The following is a 16337-nucleotide window of genomic DNA, read 5'->3' on the forward strand; positions in this document are numbered from 1 at the left end:
CACGTAGAGATGTGTAAATTCTTTTTATCCATAGCGCGCGCTATTCTAGAAAATGCGCGTTTTTGTCAGTTGTAATGTTTTTGCGTCTCGCGCCACTATTCTGATGTAAATAAGCTTGTAACGATTCACCTTCTTCAGTCTGCCCTGAAGAAGTCTTATTAAAGACGGAAATTTGGCAGAGTCGATTTCCAGTTTTTGGTGTATTTTAGGAATAAAGAGATTCAATTTGAGTATACGAAGGCAGAATTGCAGTTGAAAGTAAGTTTATAGTAGCGCGCGAATCTAGAGAGAGAAAAAAGGGAGAGTTATTTGACTAATTTTTAATCCCTTGCCCAAACTCCACTATAAAATGTGTAAACTGAAAAAGAAAAACATTTAATTAGAAAAGACTTTGGACCCGAAATTAATTTATTTTGCAAACCGGCTTTTACGCGAGGGTGCTCCACGGGCGCGACACCGCCCGTGAGAAAATTTGGATAGAAAAACAAAATGTACCTAACTATTAGTCCGGCGGATATGTGCAGTTTTTACCTTGAATTGCGCATTTTTTGCTAAAGTTACCAATTTTACAAGATAGGATATAGAGCCAAACTCAATTCGGCTTTAATTTCTGATTTAATAATGAATATTGATTTGGCCGCCATTTTGAACCAGTTGTACAACTTTTATACTAATGTAAATATATATTAATTACCATTACCATTTAACCCAGAAGAAAAAAAAACTAATTTCAATCAGTAAACTTATATAAGCATAAATAAAATTTGGGAACAAAAAGGGCTGATTATACTACAATGATAAAGAATACTTTTACTAACAATTAAGAAGAACTTTTGGAGGGGTATCAACACGAAACGTTACAAGAAATTGCGTATATTAACAGAAAACGACATACTGTACATAATGGAAGAACTTTTTCGAGAATCGATACGTGTTCATCTCCTGCTTACTTTTCTTCCTTTCACAACCGCAATGTGTGCTTTGCTTTCTTCAAAATGTAATTTTATTAAATTTTGAGAGTTTTTTCCCGTCGTTGATTTAAAACCTTTTTCATAAAAATGGTTTTGTCTGCAACGACGGTCAACGAAAACTTTTTAGAGTCCGCTTCACTTTTTGGTTTATCGTTTTAATTACTCTGGTACAACAAGTGGCTTGATCCAAGAGAGGCAATAGCGATCAAAAATAATCTTCGACGTTCAAGGTAAAAGTACACTGATTTAGAATAATATAATATAAATATGAGTATGGAAAACTATATTTAGATAACTAGATTACCTATACATATCAATGTTTTTTGCAACAAATAACATACTAGCTTGTACTACAAGCTAGTATGTAGAAGTCCCTCCTGTAGTACACAAGTGATTGACGTAAGGTCCAGTGTTCCATATCAGCTTCTCCAACTAAACTACCGGACCTCCTTAGGCAGTACTTGTGCGGATTCGGGTATCACTAGCTCGTGTACGCAGTTGGGCCAGGGAGAGAGGCGCTCATTGGACATAGAAGATGAACGGATAAAAAGGAACCGTCGTGTGGTGTGTGGATGTCAATGTGAGATAGATAAAAAGGAGGGGGGGGGGGGTGCTCATAGGGAAGGGTGAACTTATTTCAATATGCGAGATCGAAGAGGGGCGCTTATCTGAAGTAGGGCGTCCTTACCAGTCATTACGGTACTTAAATAGCTAGAAAAACCCGGTGATTTTTGAGTCGCCACATCACATGACTATGGAATGCTATTTCAACAAAGACAACTTATACAAATTACAAGCCCTTTATTTCATTATTATTATTTAATTTTTTGCTTGGGGGGTGGGGGATGGGGGGGGGGGGGGGAGGCGTCATACTTTGCGCCACCATTTTTACCTCGACCATGACCTCGAAATAGAGAAGGGGAGGTGTAACAGTTCATGAACGGACATGCCAATTATGTCCGGACACGGTAGAGGACGAGTTCCACTTTGTCGTGCAGTAAATATGCGCAGTTAAGAACAAACTTTTTCGAAAAATCTAGCAGATCCTGGTGATTTGATTTCGCTAAGAAATCGGAGAGACAGAATTTTGCTCTAAATACTTAACCCTCCAAAGATGATGGGGATGTTGATGAAGACTCTGACTTTATAATTCACTTTCAGCCAAACCTATGTACTAAATTTGTATACGGAGAAGTGGATAAGTTGCATTGTTTATTATCTAAAAAAAAATCCAAATTTTACCCCCCCCCCCCCCCCTCCCAAACGCGTATGTTCGATGCCGTGTCACTATATCTCCGAACTGAATGAAAAATACATGTTCAAGCTAACAAAGGTGATAGAGTGGTTTTCAAAATCCCGTGCAACAAAATGTAATTGTTAATGTGTAATAGTCAAGCCAGAACAAAAGAGAACAAAAATATTACAGTGTATTAGACTAAGTTCAAACATTGTATTACCCATGAGCAGTATTTTAACAAACTACTTCCTTCTATCTAAATGACTTGTGAAACCATTCGAGTGGGCGCACTTGCCGCATTCCACCGTGCACTGGTGGCTAAGCGAACGGGAAAGCTATATCCGCTATAACAATTTCACACAAATTCGAAAGTCGTGAAGCCGGACTAATACAAAAACGTGAACGATTTCATAATCGTGAAGGATTTCCAAATCGTGAAGGATTTTAAAAATCGTGAACGATTTCGAAATCGTGAAGGATTTTAAAAATCGTGAACGATTTTGAAATCGTGAAGGATTTTAAAAATCGTGAAGGATTTTAAAAATCGTGAAGGATTTCGAAATCCTTCACGATTTTGAAAATCCTTCACGATGGCCCAGGACGGTGAACTGATCCAAAAATCCGAGGTCGACCAATCACAGGCACATGTCCCAAACAACGGACCACAAATTATCAAACATGACTTCCAGTGTGAGCAACTTCGCATTTGACGAGCTTATTTCTGACTTTACCTCACCAGTCAAAAACACTTTAAATGTACTTTCATTGAAGGCAGATCAGCTTTTATGAGTCACTATTGTAAGGCCCCGGTTCGAATGGGGCATTTAGAAAATCTAAGGAGAGGGGCTCTATTCAAGGTGCCATCCGAAGGAAGCGGCGCTGCTAAAGGGGGAAGATACATTTAGCGCAGATCCAGCATAGTTGAGAAATAGAAAGGCGCACTATGTCTGATCACGGAACACAGCTGGGATCCAAATTGGTGGTGCTTTATGAGAGGGGAAAACCGTAAACCCCGGACCAAAGGCGAGAACCAGCAAACTCACCTCACGCCAGAACCGGGAATCAAACCCGGAACCCAGTGGTGCAAAGCATGTGGATTACAGAGCGACTTTGTCAGCTGTAGGATTCATGCTTGACATGAATTACATCTTAGTTAAGAATTGTATTTACAGCTCAAGTTGGAGCGCCCAAGAATCTGAATGCGTACCCATTAAATTCTACCGCCATCCAATTAAAATGGCAAGCTCCCCAAGGTGCTCCTGCTGATGAGGTAGGACAAACCACACCTTTATTTCTACTTAATTGAGTATTTTCACAAGCCGAAAAAGCGTGTTGTGCCACAGGTGGTCCTACATTTGCTAACTGTATTCTTTATGTGCATCCATAGCGTTACTACCTGTACATGGGCTTAGACGGAGCCTCACCCTCGTCAATGCCTTTTGCCAGCACGACTAAGCTGTCCTACGTGGTCACGGGGCTTACGGACTCGGTTGTGTACGAGTTTGAGGTGTCGCTTGGATTCGCTGGAGAACACAGCATTCCCGCAAGTGCCAGACCTGTTCTAGGTGAGCGTAATTTATTCCTGCAAGTGCCATACCTGTTGTAGGTGAGAGTAATGTATTTCCGCAAGTGCCATACCTGTTCTAGTTGAAAGCAATGTGTTTGCCACATCGTTGAGGTTCCGCTACAGTCAACTGTATTCATTGAGGCCGTCTTGCTGATTGTATGTATGGGTTGTTCTTCAAAAGATGTCTTAAAAATATGATATTGATCATGCATAACTTAGTATTATATTACTTTCAGTGCTCAAGTCATTGCGATAATACACTCAAAGCCTTTGTGGATTGTCAATTACAATTTTTCGTTCCATTTTCAGACCCAGACAAGGCATCTGTGGTTAATTTGAAGTACAGACTTGTAAACGTGACTACGATAGTGTTAAGCTGGCAGCCGCCACAAAGCGCCAAACCTGCCGACATACAGGTAACAAGTGTTGGGGTTTCTAACGAGAGTTGGGGTTGGGGCTTATGGCTAGGGCTGGGCAGTCAGCTGTTTCATCTTCATTTGCATTTATTTGGAACGGCAAGTTAACCCTATTTAGACCGGGCTTTTTTAGGCTTCCTCTGACCGGGATTTGGGGGGGGGGGGGGGGGGCTCTTTCGGCACCCCATCCGTAACTTTTTAACCATTGGTGCTATTATAACCAAATTTTCAAAGAATCATTATCTGACAAAGAGGAACAAAATGAGTTTTTGCCATAGCAACACAATATGACGTCATTATGACGTCATTTAAGGACATATGGTTATAAATAGCCTACCTTTCGAAACCTTTGCATAGAACATCCAAAATCCAAATAAGTTATCATAATCAGTTCGTATTCAAAAAGCGACCAATATTCTTTAAAAAAATTGTCTTTGTGACGTCACTTAAGTGAGTAGAAGCGAGCAATATTTCTGTTTTTGTTAGATGTGTATTTCTGTATTACTTTTTTCGATAATCTTGCAGTAGACATATATTATACTGTTTCTATGACAACAATATATGACACCTGTGACGTTATTGATTGGCATGGTACCTTTAATATAGCATAAGTTTGCAACTGGACTCTTAATTAAAGTAATAATTTAAATATCTTAACCAAAAGTGTTGTTTTAACTTTTTATTTAAAATAGAGTAATATAAACAGGATTTAGATGTTAGTTAAAAAAAAAACAGCGAATTCTAGCTAATTATGTGACATCAGCATCCGCCATCTTGGATTTAATGAAACACCACCCCTCCCCCCTAAAATAGAGATGTAAATTTTTATTGTGTTTTTTCAAAACTTGGTATAAAACGTTTATATGAAATGGATTTACGTTGAGCACGTCGTATTAAAAGTTGATCTTAACGACTTAAAGCGTTTTGCCTAATTTTCATTAAACCTATGTCTCAAAACTTGGTTACTATGGTTACCAGGGTACAAATAACAAAATTTTGTCAACACCAAACTGAACCCAGATAAAGGAAAAGTCATCAAATTTCAATGCTCTAGCCCTACTAGTTCAACAATTATTACAGATCAAAGGTGCTGGGGGCCTCAAAAGCCTCCCCCCCCCGGTCTGAATAGGATTAAAAAAAAGGATTCTAGACAGGGCTAAGGTTTACCCCCTTAACTCCTGGCTATTTGTTAGCTAAATTTACCAAAAAAAAAATGCTTTTATGGATTGTAGGTACTTCTCACGGCCGGTACAGGCCGGTTGAGGTGTCAATGGGTTAATAATTTTACAAATTATTTATTACAGTATTACAAGGTATCGTACACACTGCAGGGATCTTCCAAGACTATCACCTACAAGTCCATGCAGCCCTCTCAGACCATTCCATACTTACCCTTCAGCACCACCTTAAAGATTACCATCGTCATGGAGACCACTAAGGGGCCTAGCATCCCCAATTTTGTCATGGTTACGACAGGCGCATTCTCAGCATCGGTAGCGCCTCTTGTTTGCTCGCTAGACTTCAAGACGCTGAAGCTGAAATGGGCCGTCCCTTCATCTGTGGACCCTCTAGCTGTCAAGGTTGGTATTTTAGGTGTCTAGTGTTTAGCCATTGAAAGGTTAATGTGACAGTAACATGCTTTTTTTTTGGGGGGGGGGGGGTTGGGTGGGGGGTGGGGGAATAGGAGCTCTCAGGGATACGGACACGGGCTTTAATTTTAACAACTAATTGTAATTTTAGCCAATTACAGATCACACTTACAGTCAGCTCCTTGTATTATCGATATTAGCAACAAGATTTGTGTAAATAATTTGCTATGTTATGTGTTTAGCCAATAAGAGTTCAAGTTTACATTTTTGCGTTTTGAGGTATTGGTAAAGGTAAATTTGACACCACTGTTTGTTTTTGTGTTTTTGTATTTTTTTTGCAAAACCTGTTTCAATAGTTCTTAAACTTTATTTTTGCAAATAATTTTTTTTCCATAAATCGCATTCTAAGACGGCTAAAATGGGCCTCTGCTGGACCAGGTGTATTATCTCGCAGACCCGTATTTAATTCGACCGGTCGTATAAAATGGTTTTAGACGCCGAATTAACCATGTATAAAATTGTACAAATTTAATACGGCTGAATTTAATGCGGCCTTTAAACTAGGCCTAACTCGAGATTAGGAAACTAATTGGCTGACTCAGGCCTAGACCACAATCTACGCCCGTGGTGAATTGCTTCCCATTGTTTTGAGGCGAAAACTCGTGCTTGTCAGGCGTTACCTCGCGACGGGTTTTATGATATCGCCTTCAAATTTTCGGGATCTGATAGGTATATATGCCATGTCATAAAGTGTGTGAGGAATTTTCGATTTTCGACTGAATATCGCTTTTATAGCACTTTACGTGTCCAAATCTCGCCAGAAATGAGAGTTCCAACTTTGATTCGTGATATTTTGTTGGCAGTGTCAAATAACAAAAAGTCCTCACGCACTTTGGTAGATCATCTATCTGTCATTGAGATGCAATTACTTGCAAATGCATGCGCAATAACGCGAAGGTGCATTACGCTCTAGAGTAAACTCCGTACTTTTGAGTTTGAGGCCTCAAAACTTAAACACGGAATTAGCTATCGTAAAAAAATAAAACTTGCAGGAGATAATTCAATCTTTTATCTTTTATTTGATATATAATTTGTACATGTAGTGTAGCGCGACAATATTTTTTTTTCCGCGGACACGTCGTTTACCTTTACCGAGACCTTAAAAAACCTGTATTGCTGTCATGGCTATTTGGACAATAGAATTCAAGCTTTTAGTCTCGTGTTTTGTACATTGCCCTTGTCAGCCACACCTTTATTATTGCTTTCATTTAATATTGGAAGGCACATAATGTGCTAAAATCTCGAAATAACCATCCAAAAATTGTTAACTAATACTTTGTTCACCAAATTCAATCGAAAATATCGCTTTCCCATATCCGCCGATGGAAATGAATGCTTTTGCACTTGGCAGTTTGCTAGGATGACAAAATTGTGGCTGACAGAGGCTGTTTAACCAAGAGGCCAGAATAGATGTAACTGTCTTTCCCTTACTTACAGGATTATCTGGTATCGTGGACATGCTCAGGCAACGGTTGCATGGAATTCTCCATATCCCATAAGATCTACGTGCCATCCTACTCCACGATGCTTAATTTCGACTCCACTTACCAAGTTAGCGTCCGTAGTGAAGTCAGCACATCGGGCGAAAATCCAAGGCTGGGAGAGATCTCATCATGTGTCGTCAAAGTGCCCACATTCTCCGGCAAAGTCAAAAAAGTCCAGTATAGTCTCATTAATAACACTTTGGACATCACATGGCAGAAACCAGACGGAATACCGGACAAGTACATCCCGGTAAGGTCTTGTTATTTTGACCTTGAAGTGGCACTTGAGCGCTTGTAAGAAACAGCGTAAAACGAATGAAAATACTAATCTCACAATCATTTCTAAAAGGTGTATATGGTTTTGTGACCATATCTTAAGATTCAGAAAACCAATTACATATTTCGTTTTCAGCATGTTGTACAGGAGATATTAGCGTTTTCTGCATCTCATTACGTCACATGGTGACTTCACCACAATAGTCAACGCACTTGTGAAGTTCATCTTGCCGTATATCAGACCGTTCTCATTCTACAGGCGTGATATGCTATATACAGCTTTTCCTTTGGGGGATGATGGGGGGATAAGTGTGGTTAGTTAATCCTTAAAGAGTCATTGTCAGCCACTCCTTTGTTATTGTTTTATTCGAAATTCAAAGACAAATATTATTTCAAAATAATCTAAAGACTAAGTTTTATTTCCCAGTTTTGATCGAAAATATCACTATAGATTCCCCAAAACAGCCGATGGAAATGGATGCATCTCTCACTTGGTATTTTGCTACGGTGACAAAATAGCGGCCTACAGTGGCTCTTCAAGGCTATCGTGACGCTTGTGTATTTTCTCCCATAGGGGTATTCCGTGTCGTGGTGCTATCAGTGTGACTGGGAGGTGAACACCACCTATGTCACCGAGACCTCCGTGTCAGTCCCGTCCTTGATGTATGGGCACACCTATCATTTCTACATCAGTATCAACACCACCGTCGGTATCACCCAGACATACACCTTCATATTCCAAGTACCCACCCTTGACCTGCAAGTTAGCAGTTTGTATGCCTATACAACCCGAGATATATACGCGACTGTGTATTGGTATGGACCCTACGTCCTTCCCGGTAAACTGACGGTGAGTTCTACAATCTACATATAATAAATGTTTTTGTGTTTTGTTTAAATCCTTTCGCAGCCAGATGGTTAGAAATACACCTTACATAGGACAGATACACCCACTAATGAACTTCATTGTGACAAATTTATCAAAACGGTCAGTGTTTACGATAGGCTTGTGTACACTATTATGACGGAGGTTTTTTTATGGGAACAGTTTCTTAAAAAAGCTCAGTGGGCCATGGCTATCTAAAGTGCGCATAACGCGTTTTGAAGCATTAATTTTGCGTTCTTCGAAAGTCGGTAGTTTTGTAATCGCGCGCTTTTGTGCGCCTCCGTGCGCCTTCCCCGTAAAAATTGGAAGTTTTGATAACGCAGCCGAGGCGTACTCAATCACCGACCTTACAAGTAAACAGTTAACAGTAACTTGATTATCAAACTGTAGCGCCGCCTTAAAACCCTTAAGGTTGTTTGTCTCAATTATTCATCGGCTTTTACCATCGGCAGTTCTAGTTTACCTTGACAACTTATTTAGCTAACAGAGCCCTTTGAATTTCGTTACAGGGATTTCTCGTCCAATGGCGGAATACATATAGCAGTTGGCAGCGCGTTCAGTTACCAGCCAACCAGACACGCTTCTCGATATGGTTGCAGTACGGCAACGCTTACATTTTCCAAGTCACGCCCATGACCATGGAAGGCCTAGGTAAGGATAAGCAGATCCCAGTCTCCACGCCAAGATTTGACGGCAGGGTGACCGACGTGACGGGCTACGTGGAAAATATGACGCTTCATGTGTCTTGGACTCCTGCATACCCTTACGGCGATTACCGTTTCTATGTAAGTCTGGACTTTTTGTATAATCAGTTTTTCCAGCATCTCTACTTTTATCTATTGTGAATCCCTCGTCTTCTCGAATTAGCACGTTAAGCCGGAGGTCTCGTCTTTCGTTGCATTTGATTAACTTGTGTTAGGTAACGTAAAAAAGCCACTGGCTTGTGGTACAACCTTAGAAAGCCTCTGCCAGCCTCCATTTTGTCATCTTAGCAAAATACCAAGTACATTTCCATTGAATGATTTAAGAAAACTTGAAGTTAAGAAATTCGTTTTCATTTTTTCAATATTGCCTTATTTGCCTTGTAATATTGATTGAAAACAATAATAAAAATGTGGCTGTTTGCTCCAGGTCTTTACCCTGGTACCACAGGGTCGAGCTTCACTCGTTTACTGTCCAGGGGCTCGTTTCTCAAAACACCCGAGAATTCTCGGGCCCGAAAACTTAATTTTGCATTTTTGTTCAAAATTTCGCATGGTTTCCTTTTGGAGTGACCGCTTTCATGTTTTAGAACAGTTTGAACTTCCACTCGTTCGTATTTCAAATGATTATGTTCTATTTTAGGGCTATTTTCGAAGTTTTGCTGAAGCCAAAAAGTTACCCGAAAAGTCTCGGGTGACTGCGAGGTCCCGAGAACTTTCTTAATATTTACTCCTGTAAATTTTGGGCCCGAGAAATTCGGGAAAGATCAAAATCTATAAAAACAAAAAAAAATATTATCCTTCACATGAATCTTTGTGGTAAAATACGATGTTTGACGATATTTCAACACAATTAGCCAGCTTTTCAAATTTAAGCAATAAAACGTCTCGGGTTTTTCGAGAAACGAGCGCCCGGGCCGGGTTCCTAAAAAGCAGGTTGATGCTAGCCCAGAGTTAAATAAGGATGCTATCCAATCAAATGTCTCGATAACCATATTTATCCGTGGATAAGCGCTAATAACTTGCTTTTTAGGAACCCGGCCCTGTCGAGTAGATTCAGTCACATGTGTCTCGCCTGCTAAATTTGCGCTTTCAAAAAGCAAACTATTTACTTTTAACATTAACATTTTATACCGCAGTACTACTCCATTAAATACCAGTGCGTGGACTGCTATGCTAGTGGGATGATTTACCAAACGGTGTACGGTGGGATCAACAGCACGAATGTCTCCATCCCCGTCATGCCCGGTGGCACGTATAAAGTAGGGATCGCCAGCCGTTCTTCTGTTGGTTATGGATCATATGTGTCCCACACATTCAAGATACCAGCACTGAAGGGCTTGAAGATCTCCAACTTCGAAGTACACGTCCATAATAATACTGCTCGACTTAGTTGGAGCATTCCCCCTCGCTTTAATGAATACGATTTTAAGGTAAGGTGTATACAAGTATTTAAAAAAATTTCGAATTAGGTGTATCTCATGGCTTGTACGTAGCGAACACCGAGACGGGCCAATTGGCGAGCTGTGTACAGTTCGAATAATTTGGGGTTAGGGGAGAAGAAAGTGAACGTTCGTACAAAGTTGGGTTGGATGTTTAAACAGTGAAAAGAGCCGGTTCTAAAGGAAACATCTTCCGCTTTTGTTTGCTGGAAAAGGAGAGAGTAAAGAAGTTGGGAGAGGGGTGGGTGGCGCATTTGGCAGAGTGTTGCTCTGCCGTGTCTCTCGCCACTGCGTTAAGGTGTTCTCGGTACCGACGTGAGATGACTTGTGCTGGTTCTCGCCTTTTCTCCGATAATTTTTCCCCGGGTTTTTCTCCCTTTTCAAAAGACAAACAAACAATCTCGATCACAAAGCCGATCCTTTTTATGCCTTAACCTCAACGACTTTGTATCTTGGCGCTCTAGTCTTATGAAGCTTCGAGATATTTATTTATTTTTATGTTTGTTTTATGAATGCGAGTAATATCCTATTATTGAGTGAAAATATCTCAAAGTACAGTGGGTACTCTTCATTTGAGCGACCATCTTTTTTTCATCGGCCGGTACGCAAAGTCCCAAAATATTTTAGTAGCTAACCTTCACTAAGCGATTGTCTATCTCGGTCGCTAGGATGACATAGGTGCTACTCTATAGCGGATTTAGTGTTGTCAGAGGGGAACTTATCCACGTCTTATGTTCTCTACTTCTAGGGATTCCAAATAATGTTCAACTGCACAGACTGTGCGAACCAAGATCCGCTCATTGTTCACACTAACTCCACCGCCTATCGTGCAACCCTGCTCTACGGCAGTGCCTACGCTATCTCCATCCGTGGACGCACCCCTGGTGGGGACGGGGAAACAAGCATGGTCACACAGGTAGTCTCGCCCCTGTGTGCCAAGGTCAGCGGGTTAAGCTATAAGGACTGTTCTCAAGATCGCAATGACAGCGCGATCTGCCTGGAATGGGGAAGGCCAATTGATGGTTTTCTTGCGCAAGTAAGTAGGGAAGGGAAAGGAAGCTTGGCCGACTTTATCCAGAATTGCAGCCATAGGCTGAATTGCTCTGGATTTACATTACATGGGGTCTTATTCCGACTGCTATATAAGGCGCACTGTGCTGCCGCGCAGCTTACATGGATGAGAGTGTTAGTATGATAACGCCCCGTTTGGTTATGCGGCCAAGTACAGACACTGAAGATGGACTCTGCCTTCTTCAGTGGTTCTTTAACGTCCCACAATAACAGTAGCTCTTGTTATCGAACATAAGGGGCTCTGATGATTATATCAACACTTTCAAAGGCGCGCGCACTTTTTTTACTATTTTATTCGAGTATAAAAAAGCGGAAAAAGCCACAACATTAAAATAACAACATAACGACAAAAAAATATATATTTTTTTTGTCTATATAAGTATTGTCCATATAAGTTGCTCGTGTTTAACTGTCACGGTTAGCTCAAAGAGCTGTACCATCACATGATTGCGTGACGACGTTCTATTGTTCCTGTCCCGGTTAGCCCAAAGAGCTGTACCATCACACGATTGCGTGACGATGTAATGATGCTCCTTTCACGGTTTCAGGCATACGAGATCCAGATTCGTCAGAAGGGCATGTTCATAGAGGTGTTTAACTACACTGTCGTAAAGGGCACATATCCGTACAAGAACAAGATCGACACAACCGAGCTGAAAGGAGAGTTCCAAGCGATTGTGCGTGCGATGTCCCCCATTGGGTATGGCCTCAAAGACAGCGTCACCTTTCAAAGCCGTAAGTACTTCGCAATGCTCGGGACTGGCATATCATTACTTGGAATAACTCTATGTGATCAGTCGTTTGTGTACAGTCAGTGTACAGTCGTCGTTTGACAAAAGGTTGTCATCAACCGGCTTTCCGACCTTGCTTAAGGTCCCTATTGTCATTTTTTGTGTTATCCATGACGAATGGATTCGCACGATGCAACGTTATTTGACATGGTTTTCAGTGGGGTTTTTTAATATATGTACCCAGACATCAGCCCAGCCCCCTTCCGTGGAGCACGAAAGAGCCATTCCAGCCCGGTGGTATGGGCGGTTCCCGTCGCCATAGTGGGTCTCCTGCTAGTGCTGGCTCTCGCCTACTTCGTGCGCAAGTCCCATCGGTTGGAGAACTCCATGTATGCACTGCTGACAAGAAACTCCGGCTCGGGTGGGGACGAAGTTACCTTCCATCGAGGTAAATATATTTTAATAAAAGATCTAGAAACTCCATGTTTCCAGTGCTGGCATGAAACTCCGGCTCGGGTGGTGACAAAGTTACCTTCCACCGAGGTAAATATATATAAATACAAGATCTAGAAAGCGATCAACCGAGTAAGCGATCGAGCGATTTATAGTGGCGATTGAGCCAGGGATCGACCTAGTAAATAAGAGCAGAGGAATTGAGATTGAGCGAGCAAATGGGTGCGACCTGTTCAACTTCTCCGAGCATGGAATTTAAGTATTTTCTCAAATAATGGAGTTACTATGGAATAAGCGACTTTTACTAAGCAATGACATGACTTTTTGTGTGGCAAATTAAAAGCCAAAATAACACAAGAGAGAACATTCTGGCTGACTCGCAAGCGTTGAATAAGTGGCTCTTTTTTGTTGTTATTTTCCCGCCAAAAGCCGAAGCGAACAAGTTTGCCACCCAAAGAGTCACATGATTTCTTAATGAAGTCGCCCTTTTTTTTCTCGATATTGCCAAATTGGTGTTTACAGCCGTCTCAACTGTTCGCAACTTTTTTTTTTACTAAATTAGGGCCTATCAAGCCCTTTTAACCAGTATGTTTTCTTCCAGAGCTGTCGTAAAAAGGTGCACAAGCTACAAGACGGCTGCAAACAATCTCATTTTAAACTCTTGATTTCAAGTGAACATGTGCGCCCCTGCGTCTTCTAAATGACCTTTAAGATTTGATGTTTCCACGGTTTTTAATCCTTACTGTACTACTGTTAAACTAAATGTCAATTTCGCTCTCTTTTTACCAGACGAGGAAGACGAGCCGTTAATTCAAGGCTTCTCAGATGACGAACCGCTGGTTACTGCATGAGCATGCGCTACTGAAAATATTTTGTGAAAGAGTAGCACGCTAACTCAATGGAATTCCTGGAAAACATCTTTTCATAGAAAAGGGGGTTTTAAAGAACACAGAATTCCAGATAACTTTTGTATCATCAGAGGTAGATAATAGCGAAGAAATCAGATGGAACTGTATCAAAGGAAGCCCGTGCATCTGGGGAGGGGAAGAAAACGGTCGAGATGAATGGTAAAGATTTTTTTATGTAGATAGAAGAGAGTTCACTACCATAAATGGTAAAATTAGATAGAAACTAATGTATGAATAATCACTCAGATGATATCGACATCGCTTTGCTTTACTTTTAGCGTGGTTGAAAACCATGATCGCTTTGTTTAAAGCTACCCTATCACACCGAGCATAGTTCAAAGCATTTTTTTAAGTTACATAATCCATTAAAAGCATTAAATGCTTTCATATATCACTTTTATTTAATTATAGTACGCTTCGAGCACACTAGCGGTATATTTTAGAGTTTCCTTATGATCTCCCAAATTTCTGATGTATTGCATTTTTCAAGGCAATCGAGTTATGACCGGAAATCTTGTCTCGAATTTCCTTGTAAATGCCCTCTTAACATGCCAACATAAACTGCCCTAAAAACTTTTCCCACACTATTGTGCTATCAGTTATGATGAACTTGATATAAATAATTCTGACCTTGATATAAACTATGTTGACCTTGATAAGTAATGTTGACCTTGATATAAGTAATGTTAACCTTGATATGTTATGCTGACATTGATAAAAGTTGTTTTGACCTTGATATAAGTTATATTGACCTTGATATATTCCCGTTCTTGGTTATGTTATGTCGCTAGTGTTTTTATAGTACACTTGGAATATGTTAGCATCGCATGGAACTGTGGGTAGGGTGATAAGGTGACTTTAAGGTAATCACTACGCACTGGTTGCTTAAGTATCTAGATAAATGAGGTTGTATTGATATTATATACGTAGGTTAGATCAAGCGCAAACGATCGCCTCATCGAAACTTTTACACTTTTTGACATCTGATTGAACTAACCATGATAAAGACATTGTAAAATGCAAATGCTGGTGAAAATAATAAAGAATTTTACATATCTGCTGAGGCCAAAAAAGGAGTTTAATATTTGTTCCCCTAAATAATATCGCGCATTCCAATTTAGAAGAAGAATTTGTTACGGTACTAAATAGAACGAATAGAAGTCATGAGCTGAAAAAAAGGGGTATTTCGTATGTCATTTTGTTTGTTCCCAACCTAATATAATGAAGTTATTCAAAGTAGTATCATGAACTAAGCTTTCTAGGTTGATATTTTATTTGGATAATTTGTGACAGCAAAGGCTTGGAATATACAGCTTTTATCTAGCTCAACAGGTTAAAAATGCAACAAAATATTATTACAAATCCGGTCACATCCGCTTGTCTAACTGAAAACATTTCAGAATAGATTTATTAACTGTCAAATGACCAAAATGGTCAGGCAGTTGATTAAAATGAATACAGTGAATTTTAGGCTGTAAAATCGATACGCTAAAATTCTACAATACAATTATTCCTGCGATTTGTCAGCTCCTCTCGGTACATCAGCTGTCTGAGTGGACCACGGGCAATTTCAGGAATGCTATCCCACCAATTATTCGGGTCTCCCTCGTCCTCGAGTCTAGCCATACTCTGCGCCCATCGTCTGTTCTCTTCTCGCAGCTCGTCGCGTCGAGTGATCAACTCCGCTTTGGTGCGCGCCTTGTGGTGCGTGTCGCGTTCGGTGACTGTCATCTGGGATGAAGCCTTTAAGGATTTCCTAACCTTCAATGCGGACATTATCATCGAGCTGATCCCGAATTTCTCGTTTCTCGAGTCTTTCGCTTCGATCTCATTTTCAAACATTTTGGCAGTGCTTAAATGGCCTGAGCTTGTAGCAATGCTTGGCTGGCATGGTTTGGTGTGGCTGGAAAGGTGTGTCGCACAGTGTGTGAATGCTGTCCCTGAATACTCTTCCATGACCTGTCTTGGCTTGATCTAGTGTGGTATTTTCCATTGGGCGTTTCGTAGCGATCACTAGTTCGGCGTCTATAGCACCATGGAGCGAAGCTGTACGTTCTCCGCTAAAGGGTCTTGGCACACCACTTACAGAGGGAAGCCTTTTACCTTCATCAACGTTCTTGACTGGGAGCTCACCGCTTGGTTTGGTACTTTGTCCTTCTCGGACTCCTTTCTCTTGTCTAGGGAAAAGTTTTTTGACTCCACGGGGTTTTAAGAACAGTTCCATTTTAGCTGTAGTACTTGTCTTGTCTATGGAAAAGTTTTTTGACTCCACGGGGTTTTAAGAACAGTTCCATTTTAGCTGTAGTACTTCGAATACAAGGTTGTGGTTCGATTAAAACTGTCGTCGTTTGGTTTAACTTATATTAGAAGGATACTTCCGTCAGAATGTTTTATTATAACGTAAATGACAACAGCACATTCGTCAGAATGCTTAACTCTTACGTAAGTGACAAATTCGATTATTAGATTTATCCTAGCATTTTTTATTACTTTTTATTAGGTCGTCAGAATGTTTTATTATATCGTAAATGGCACCGGCTTATAT

General features: G+C 40.5%; 1 protein-coding gene across 1 annotated transcript in view; it reads left to right on the forward strand.

Annotated features, from left to right (window-relative positions):
- LOC5517308 (sortilin-related receptor) overlaps window positions 1-14865 on the forward strand; it is a 66612-nt gene extending 51747 nt beyond the window's left edge. The window contains exons 39-50 of the mRNA XM_048732495.1: window positions 3381-3478; window positions 3596-3773; window positions 4085-4191; window positions 5496-5771; window positions 7278-7574; window positions 8175-8450; window positions 8996-9271; window positions 10327-10620; window positions 11378-11665; window positions 12249-12435; window positions 12676-12879; window positions 13674-14865. Of these exons, the coding sequence (XP_048588452.1) occupies window positions 3381-3478; window positions 3596-3773; window positions 4085-4191; window positions 5496-5771; window positions 7278-7574; window positions 8175-8450; window positions 8996-9271; window positions 10327-10620; window positions 11378-11665; window positions 12249-12435; window positions 12676-12879; window positions 13674-13735 (2543 nt within the window). The 3' untranslated portion in view covers window positions 13736-14865. The remainder of the gene's footprint in view (window positions 1-3380; window positions 3479-3595; window positions 3774-4084; window positions 4192-5495; window positions 5772-7277; window positions 7575-8174; window positions 8451-8995; window positions 9272-10326; window positions 10621-11377; window positions 11666-12248; window positions 12436-12675; window positions 12880-13673) is intronic.
- The last annotated feature ends 1472 nt before the right edge of the window (window positions 14866-16337 follow it).

The sequence above is a fragment of the Nematostella vectensis genome, chromosome 9 (genome assembly GCF_932526225.1).
Source record: "Nematostella vectensis chromosome 9, jaNemVect1.1, whole genome shotgun sequence".
Lineage (NCBI taxonomy): Eukaryota > Metazoa > Cnidaria > Anthozoa > Actiniaria > Edwardsiidae > Nematostella > Nematostella vectensis.